This window comes from Lactuca serriola, chromosome 8 (assembly GCF_051521515.1).
Source record: "Lactuca serriola cultivar US96UC23 chromosome 8, Lser_US96UC23_V15, whole genome shotgun sequence".
Classification (NCBI taxonomy): Eukaryota; Viridiplantae; Streptophyta; class Magnoliopsida; order Asterales; family Asteraceae; genus Lactuca; species Lactuca serriola.
The window spans coordinates 54,710,437-54,720,446 of NC_136415.1; the positions used below are offsets into that span (position 1 = coordinate 54,710,437).

General features: G+C 34.0%; 1 protein-coding gene across 1 annotated transcript; it reads left to right on the forward strand.

The window, feature by feature from the left end:
• The first annotated feature begins 264 nt into the window (after positions 1–264).
• Positions 265–2,591, forward strand: LOC145070633 (transcription factor HHO3-like). The gene is made up of 5 exons (XM_079017590.1): positions 265–773; positions 1,012–1,307; positions 1,412–1,718; positions 1,838–1,914; positions 1,995–2,591. Exons 1-5 carry the CDS (start codon positions 629–631, stop codon positions 2,313–2,315), a joined length of 1,146 nt encoding a protein of 381 aa, XP_078873716.1. The 5' UTR covers positions 265–628; the 3' UTR covers positions 2,316–2,591.
• The last annotated feature ends 7,419 nt before the right edge of the window (positions 2,592–10,010 follow it).

The window sequence follows — 10,010 nt, forward strand, 5'->3', positions numbered from 1 at the left end:
ATATATAACATATAAGTTTAAATATTAATTATAAGTATGTGTTCTGCCCGTTTAGGTATGGGTTCGCATGTGCCATACTACATGCAAAAGAAGGTTAATTAAGTAGATCAACCACGACTGTTCTTTTAAGTATGAATACAATGTTTAGTTGTTGACAAAGAGAATTTGGCCCTTTACTCGCCAAAGGGACGTATTTACTTTTCTCGATCTTTACAATATCAAAACCTGTCATGTTTTTCCATGCCTTTTTATTATTATAATTCATTTGGATGGAAGGATTTAAAAGGTTCGTTTGGTTCGCGACGCCCCGACTTCGACACCTTCCCCTTCGGACCTTCCGATTTATCCCAAGCTTTCCCTAAGAAAATAAACCAAAGATTCTATCTCTCATTCTCTCTCTAGAATTTTATTGAATATAATTATCCTGTATTCCAAGTTTATTCCTCTTCCCATTCCTCTTCCCAGTTCGATCGAGTTTAGATCCTTTTCTTTTCCTTAAAACCGGACTTCCCGATGTTCAAAGACAAAACCCTCCAAATTTTAAAAGCCATATGATCCCCAACGAATTGACAGCAAAATAATCCGCCAAAAAGTACGTGATCGAGGGACAGTTTTAAGAGAGAGCAGAATGGTTACTTACAATAATATTCCAAGTGATTATAGTGAAAAAATGCAGAAATATCAAGAGTATATTGAAGCTTTAGAAGAAGAACGTAGAAAGATTCGAGTATTCGAACGTGAGCTTCCTCTTTGTCTTGAACTTGTCTCTCAAGGTAAACGACGATAGTTTTCTCCCTTAATAGAATACATGCACTGTTTCACTTGTGTGGGCAATTCTTTTTTTTATATGGAAATCTTTTGGCAATTTTCCATTTATGTTCTTGATTTGTGTGTTATTATTGCCATTCCAAGAATTTAGATTTTCTATATTTAGGCTCTTGATTGATTTCTTTTCTTCTAATTTTGGGTTTTCGAGATCTAATTATTGTTGTTGCACATCTACTTTTGCAGCGATTGAACGATGCAGACAACAAATGTCGGGGACGATTATGGATTGCTTCAATGGTCAATCCGATCAATATTCTGAGCAAACATCAAGTGAGGGTCCAGTTCTAGAAGAATTTATTCCCATTAAACCAGATTCATCTACAAATGATGACGATGTTGATGGGCAACAAAAGCAATACTTATCTCATAATTCCAAGATCATTTGTAACAATGAAACATCATCCCCATTTTCTCGGAAATCAGATTGGTTAACATCCGCTCAACTCTCGATAAAAACCCCAGATCCACCTATCGAAGAGGTACAGATTAATTCAACAAAGTATCCAACTTTTTTTTTTCTGGGTAAGTAAGTTTGATTAAAGATATTAGTTTTTAATTATCATCATTTTTTCTCTGCTTTCAGGATTTCTTGTCGAACAAACTGGTAGCCATGGAGACAAACAGAAATGGATATGGCGCTTTTCATCCTTTCATGAAGAAAAGAAGTTTCAGCCCGACACCGAATATGGAAGGTGAAAGGTCATTGACTTGTCCGGCGATGGTTCTAAACGCTGCCAACAGCTGTTCGGCGGACACAGACGGTGGTGGTGGTGGTGGTGGAAGTAAAGGTGAAGATAAAGGACTTTATAATAAGAAAGAAAGGAGGTGTTGGTCGCCGGAATTGCACAGACGCTTCCTCCATGCTCTTCAACAACTTGGTGGTGCTCATAGTGAGTTTCTTTTTCATTATTAATGAACTTATATAATTTCTCAGATATTTTATGATTTTATCTCAACTATATTCAAACTTCATGTAATTTATTGACGTAAAATTTCATTTTCTATGAAGTCGCTACACCGAAGCAAATTAAGGAATTAATGAAGGTTGATGGGTTGACGAATGATGAGATTAAAAGCCACTTACAGGTCTGTATATATTTTCTTTATTATATGCTTCATTAAAGAATCCACATGTTCTAAAGTTTTGCATTTCTTATGCATGACAGAAATATCGTCTGCATACTAGAAGGGTGAGTAGTCCAACAATCCACCATAACGACCCTCATCCTTCCCAACTTGTGGTGGTTGGCCGGATATGGATGCCGCCGTTGGAATATACCACCACATCTCCGGCAACAGATAACACCAATAAAGCCAAAGGAGTATTCACTCCAATCGCTTCTCTATCGCCATCTATTACTGCATCTTTATACAAAACAAAACCTTGCAATCAACAACCATATTACGATGGAAAAGGAAGCCAAAGCCATAGCAATTCTCCTTCCACCTCCTCCATGTACACCACCACTGTGTCAACGGCTTTCTGAGGTCCATAAATCATACTTACCACCACCTATATGTTTTATAGAGTGATGTGAAAATTTTGTGAAAGACCCTTGTCTACAAGACTACATGTGATGTTTTTTCTCATTGGCCAATTTTTTTTAAACGTATAAGATATTTATGCGTTATGTTCGTAGATGTTATGTAACCAATTTTTTTTGTTCTTTTAGCGTATGATTTTACAATTAGATGGTGTCGGGTATATTTGAGACAATGTAATAAGATTTTACAAATTTGAATAACATTACAGTTATACAATCTGTCCCAATGGTTGAAGATAAAACTATCTTCTCTAATATAATAAAAGACTCCTTTTTGATACACGTGTAATCTCCTTAGTCCATAATTTTACAAAGTTAATTACCGATTTTGCCCATCTCCATTTCATTTATCCGCAATCCTTTTTAATGACACTTCCAAATTGAATTACAAATCTTCGTCAATTGATAATCTTTCCCTAAATTTTGCGATCTGGTTTTTGGGAACCAAATCACCCTCTATCTTTCAGACTCTCTTTAAGAAATCCTACATCAACGCGATTTATATAAGTTGATCACCACCATTGTGTTGTTGATGGTTCTTACCCTAAATTGATTGATGGTTGTTCTTAGATTATTAAGAACTAACAGTTGCAAGACCCAATTTCTAGGGTATTCTTTGATTTTTTTTATGGTTTGCATTTTTCTATTGTTATTTTGACTCCTGTTGCTAAATCAGTTATTTTTCTTGATTTTTTTGTTGTTCGACTTCATGGGTTTTCTTGAGGGTCGGAATATGACTTTTTTATTCTTGCGAATTGTGAAGTTGGTAAAAGTAGACTTCTATGTCGAGTAACAAGGGTATAATTTTTATTTTGGTTTTATCGGGTGTTATAGTAGTTGAAGAAGATGCAAGCACCACCATTAAGAAGGGTATGGGTTTTAGGCAATATTTTCAAGGCCAAACCCCTCTCGCTTCTTTTTCCCTTTCTTATAACGCCTTCATTTTCTAGTCGAAACGAAGCCCTCACCACCACCATCAACCTATACAAAGAGGAAGAATAAATTAAGAACACCGATGGTTTCATTTGACTTTCTATGTTATTATTCTTTCTAGAAATTGAAGGATAATCGAGAAAGGTAATGGTTATCAGGGAGTTTTTATTGTTAGTTGTTTCCTTTTAAGACCCTAAACAAGATCATGCATGTACTTTGAATAATAAATGAAGGTATACAGTTTGGAATTTTCAATTATTTTTATTTATTATTTTGAGTTTAGGTCATTTTTGGTCATTAATTTTTGGTTTTGTGTTCATTTGGTCACTTAACTGTTTTTAAGTTTTAAAAGGTCATCAAACTTTTGACTTTGTGTTCATTTAGTCACCTAACTTTTGGTTTAGTCATTTAACTTTTGGATTTGTGCTCATTTAGTCACCTAACTTGTAAAATTGTGCTTATTTAGTCACTAAACTTTTACAATAAAACTATAAAAATGAGCACAATTTTAAAACTTAGGTTACTAAATAAGCACAATCTTAAAAGTTAGGTGACTAAACGAGCATAAATCCAAAAGTTCGGTGACCAAACAAAAAGTTAGATGACTAAATGAGTAAAAAGCCAAATGTTCGGTGACCTTTTAAAACTTAAAAGGAGTTAATTGACCAAATGAGCACAAAGTCAAAAATCAAGTGACATAAACACTGTTTTTTTCTAGATTTTTAGTAGTCGTTTTTTATTCGAGATAGGTTTTGTGTATGTGTGTATGTGGAATTTAGCTTTGATTCTTATAGTAAATTGCATAGCGAAATGCAATTTAGGGATTTTAAGTTGATGTTATGTCTCAGATGTCTATGGTTTTATGTTATGATGTGCTTCTATAATTACAAAATATATACAGAAAAAAATGTGAGTTTTGAATTTCTGTTCTTGACCGCATCATAGTTTTTTGCCTGGTTTGCTTTGAGTTTTTTTTTTTTAACATTTAGTTAGGTAAAATCCTGGAAAAAACCCAATTACTTATAAGCTTATGGTGGGCTATCTCTTTGTATGGTGGGCTATCTCTTTTATGATAACCTTATTTACCCTTTATCTTGATGGAAATGAAGGGATTAAACATGTGAAAAAATCTTATTTTTGACTAATTTTGCAACAACCTAACTTTAGGTTTTTGTGTTTTGTTGGTTTAATCAACGTTGAAACCAAGTCCAAAATGTTATCATTGTGCAAGAAAATTTCAAAGTTAACACAGCAAAGCTTCTCAAACCCTTAAAATTAGATGTTATTATTAATATACATAAATATTTTATTTTCGGAAGTACTCGAACATGGTCTACTCATTTAAATCACTTAGCATTTTCATTCAAGTCGCTTACTGTTTGCATTTGTTTCACTTTAAACAATTGAAATCTAATCATCTAATTTTGTCTTGCATTAATTTATAGATTTCATTGAACTAGATGACCAAAGATATGATCGTGGAGGTAATAAAACAACCCCCAAACAATAGTCTATGTCAAGTTATTAAATTTTTTTATATAATTTGTTCATGTTTGTTAGAAAGTTGTCAAAAACTGTCCAAAGTAGGATGTTGAAATACAGAAAGAAATGGTATAGTTTCCTTATTCATTTTTGGCCTTTTCATTTATTAGCGTATCATAGCATCATAATTTCTCTCGTTTTTTTATATATTTACCACATAGCATCATAATTTCTCTCGTTTTTTTATATATTTACCACATCGTACTTTTGACTTTTATTCGATTAAGGCATTTTACTTTCAATTCTTTCTTTTCCTAAGGGTATTATACTTTGAAAAATTACCCAATTATAGCACTCTATTTTCAGTTTTGTCCCACTCGGTTAAAGTAAATGTCAGTAATCCCTATTTTCCAAGACCGTATTGCAAAGGTATTAAACATGGAACCTCTTGAAAAGCAAGTTGAGGAGGTGTGTATGTGTGTTTGTGAATTTTTGTAATTTTGAATTTCCCTTTAAAAGCAAGTTGAGCGCTTTATGGTTTTTGAAGAAACTACAGGTAAATTGGAAAAATTGAAAAAAAAAAAAAACAAATACTATATATATTGACTTGCAGATATTTGTCTTTTACGGTATGTTTTTTTTTTTTTGGAAAATGTTCATGGTAGGATTACTGAAAAATTTTATCCGTGAAGGTTGTAATTTTAGTTACCTTGTGGTTTGGTGTGCCTTTTTGTTAGAGATCTATGATGCATGACAAAAAAATGGGATCTTCATACCTCATGAAAAGAGGAGAATAAGGTACCTTTCCAACACCACAAGTACATGTAACACCACAATTTTGTAATGAACACCTTTGAATTGATTAGCAGGTCAAATATAACGGTATGTCTTATTTGTAATACTACCCGATGGTTTGATATTTAAAGTTTGATTTTGATGAAATGTTGCACAAACTATAATATTCTATCTATGAATGATAGGTGTATTTACAGCAAGGTTTATTGTACACGACTTAGGAATTTTATAGAAAGAACTTCAAACCAACAAAAGAAGGATTACACCTTACTTCTTTTACTTTTTCTAAATTGTATTGTAAAAGAATTTTTTTTTTGGTTCTCTATACCATTTGAGACCTAGCCTCTTTGTTAGCTAAGGATGTGTAAATAGGCCAGATTGGTTGTTTTCCATTGTCTGCAAAGGCTCCTTATATGTTCACTACTAGAAAACAAGATGTTTTGCTACAAAAAAATAGCTACGAAAAGTTTTCGTAGGCAAATACCTAGGTAATGGGATGCGTTAATTTAGTAACGGGCTAGCCGCGGAATAGCTACAGAGTAGCGACGGAAGTGCACCCGTAGCTATTCTGTAGCTAATTAGCTGCGGAATAGTTACGAATTAGCGATGAAACTAAATCCGTAGGTAATTAGCTATGAAATAGCTACGGATTACCGACGGATGAAAATAACTACAGAATAGTTACGGAATACTAATGGATTTATTAATTTCCATTATTATTATTATTATTATTATTATTATTATTATTATTATTATTATTATTCGTCTTAAAACTTTTTTTGGATCGCTTTTTTTACATATCTAAGACACAAATAATCAAAAATTATACTAATAATAATATGAAAAAACTGCAAATTTGGTCCTTATGGTTTGCAAAATCCTTTGGATGGGGTCCAAAAAGTTTTCAACTTGCATCAAAGGTCCAAAATCAAGGTTTTCATGGGTTTGTAGTCCGTTTTGTCTTAGTTCATTTGTTCGCAGCCGTTAGGGCCATCACGTGCCCTCCATGTGAGGGCATTTTGGTAATTTTATGTCCTTATTTTAAATAATATCAGATTTCTTCTGTATATACATACTCATACGCAATCTCCTTCATCTTGCTCATTTTGATTTTATAGAGAAGCAAGAACTAAAGGTTTCTTCTTCTTCGTCTCTCATCTACTTCTACAGTTACGACCTTCAAAAATGGTGCTTTGCTTCTGCGGGAATGTTGTCGTTGTGCGAACCTCATGGACCTCACAAAACCCTGGTCGTCGTTTCTACGCATGCCCTAAAATGGTAAGAAAATTCATATTAGGTTATGATATTTCAGTAGTTATGCAATAACTCTTTTACTTTAATGTATTATTGTAAGGATCCAGATGTGGATTTTTGGGGTGGGTTAATCCCCCTATGTGTCAAAGATCAACTGTTATCATATCAGGACTGTTGAGAACAATGAATAGGTATGAGGTTGAAGTGGGTCAGTTGAAGATGTACTTGGTTGCCTCGTCGGTGTTGTTTTTATTGTTTGTGCTGTTTTGGAATTAGGAATTAGAGGTTAGGGATTTTTCGTTGGTAATAACCATCTGGAAATGTTGTTTTTTGGTGCTAGAAGGTTTGATGGTAGTTTATATATGATGTAAGTGTTGTCTTTTGGATCATTGGATATGTAATGCTATTATGACGAATGGAAATGTAATGGTTTTATCTTTATATGAATATGAAATTGTAAATGTTTTATCTTAACATGATATGCAATTGTAATGGTTTTTGTCTTCACTTAAATATTCAGTTGTAATGGTTTTACATGCATATATTAAGTGCATTTCCATACCATCTTCATGCTTTGACAATAGAAAATAAACCAATAACAAAGTACATTACCAAAAGGGCACCAAAAAAGGTTACATACATATATTGAGTTACATACCATAACATATTAATGTTAAACCACAATCATTACTAACAAAGGGCATTAAAGTACATTACCAAAACATGTTGATTATAATGTTCAATAAAAGGGCATCAAAGTACATTACCAAAAGGGAACCAAAAAAGGGCATGAAAGTACCAACTAAAGTCCATTAGCAAGTCTTCACAAACATAAACAACTTAAGTAATTAAACATCAATTCCCTTCTTGGGCCTTGCAGGTCCTAGCATTATGCCCCTTTTGCTTACACTTACTACATGTCACAGTCAAAAGCTTTCTGCTCAGCTTTTGAGTTTCATTATCATTCTGACTTTGACTGTTTGCTTGCCTCTTACGTTGTTGAATTTCAATCCTTTCCTCTGATTAATCCTCCTTTTCTTTTTTTGTCACGGCTATAGCTTTGTTGTGTGGTGGAGGGATAAGAGTTGTTAGGAAGTCACTTTTAGGCCACATGGCTCTACCTTTGATAGGCTCCACCTTGAAGGAGTACATCTCTTTCCATGTATCAAGCCAATACAACTTATTCACATAGGTGTATAGTTCTCCCACCTTTTCAGCATTGTCTACCATTTCATTTAGGGTTGCAATTGCATGCTTGCAAGGAATTCCAGTAAGCTCCCACTTTCTACAACTACACTCCCTTTTCTCCATGTCCACCATATGTTGATAATTCCATGGACCTTTAGCCTGCTACTTTTGTCCCCCATTCCATCGTGCATGATACTTACTAGCAAGTGTTGTGTTTGCTTCCAAAATCCTAGCACCAGTTGGAGTTAGTGCACCTTGACACTTGTTTAACACCTTCATCACATTGCATACTCTCTTTATAAGGCACTCTCGGATAAACTCCAAACATCTGATAATGGGTTTGTCTCTCCCTTTCACAAGTTTGCTATTGAACACTTCACAAAGGTTATTCAACAACATGTCTGAAATTGTCCTTGCTAGTAGTTCATTAACAAAATAACAGTTAGTGTATATCTATACTATAATTAAAAGTAAGACAACAAATTGAGAAAATACCTAAAAAATGACTTCTAGCCCCATGATGTGGAGGTATTTTCAAGAGCCACTGATATACTTCTATGTCATAATTCCTTAGCTCTACCATTACAACTGCAAACTCTGGTATGGTGGTGGTTGTAGCACACGTCCAAAAATACTCCTTGTACTATGTAGCCTTAAATAACTTCCTCATGTTCTAGTATATGTGTCTAATACAGAACCTATGTTCTGCATTAGGAAACAATTGCTCTATGGCTGGTAGAAGACCCTGTTTTCACCAAAACAAAATAAATAATTAGCATTAGTCTGTAATGAAACCTAATATGCAATATTATATGTAACTATAGTACCTTATGTCTATCACTGATAAAGGTGAACTTGGAATTTAAATACAAGTCAAGATCTTCTCCAAGACACTGTAGAAACCATTTCCAGCTTGAAGTGCTTTCACTTTCAACAACAACATATGCCAATGGGTAGGTTCCACTGTTTGAATCAACACCAACTGCACTTAGTATTTGACCTGGGAAAGGTCCCTTCATGAAGGCTCCATCTAACCCTAAAAATTCTCTCAACCTTGCCTTAAATCATTTCTTTAAAGGCCCTAAACACACGTATATCCTTTTGAATTTCCTGGTTGGGGACGAAACCACACGTTCAGAAACCACATCAATCTTTATAGTTGTACCTTTGTTTGTCTTTTGTAGCTCTATTATATACTCTCTCAAAGCTGCATATTGCTTTACGTAATCTCCTGCAACATTTTTAGTGGCTAATGCTTTTGCACTAAATGCTTTCCCTTTTGAAATACTAACCCCATATGTCTTTTGGAGTTGCTCTTGTAGGGCATGCACAGGAAGGCCAGGATTAGCTTCAATCTGATCCATAATTTGTTTGGCAATAAATGTTGCTGTGTAAGATCTGATTTTTCATGTTTGGAGGTAGATGTTTTTCTGATTATATGTATTAATAAACAAATAGTCTTGTTCACTTGACCTAGATGCATGAAGTTTCCAAGTGCATTTAACTTTATTAGAGTTTACATCTTTACCTTTTACCTTTTTCCTAGAGGTAGGTCCACCTACCCTACTTGCATTTACAACTACAGTTCCATCACAAACAACTGTTAATCTACTCTTGTCATTTTTTGTGAAAGAAATATTCCTCCTTGTCTCTAAAGCGTGTAGGTCGACTTTATCTTTCAATTCTTTCTTGGCTTTATATTTCTGCCCAATATGAAAAGCTACCTTGTGCACATCACTAGTAGAACAAAATGTTTGTATCCCCAACTCTTTGATCATTTCCCTTCTTTTCTAGTTTTCCCCAAAGTCATCACTAACTGAATCCCACTCTTCATTATCAATTATCTCCACATCCTTTTCTAGATCACTGTCTTCATTTCTTTGACCACTCAAACTTTGACATCTAGGGAAGTCTGCTTCTGTATCAATATTTAGATTGAAATCCTCCATGTCAACTTCAACATCTTCAATTAGGTTGTCCTTATCA

Excerpts from the sequence above, each read along its gene's own strand:
- LOC145070633 (XM_079017590.1), top strand. The coding sequence starts at position 629 with ATGGTTACTTACAATAATATTCCAAGTGATTATAGTGAAAAAATGCAG. Across the intron at positions 774-1,011 it reads TCTTGAACTTGTCTCTCAAG|CGATTGAACGATGCAGACAA; the intron begins GTAAACGACGAT and ends CTACTTTTGCAG. Across the intron at positions 1,719-1,837 it reads ACAACTTGGTGGTGCTCATA|TCGCTACACCGAAGCAAATT; the intron begins GTGAGTTTCTTT and ends TTTTCTATGAAG.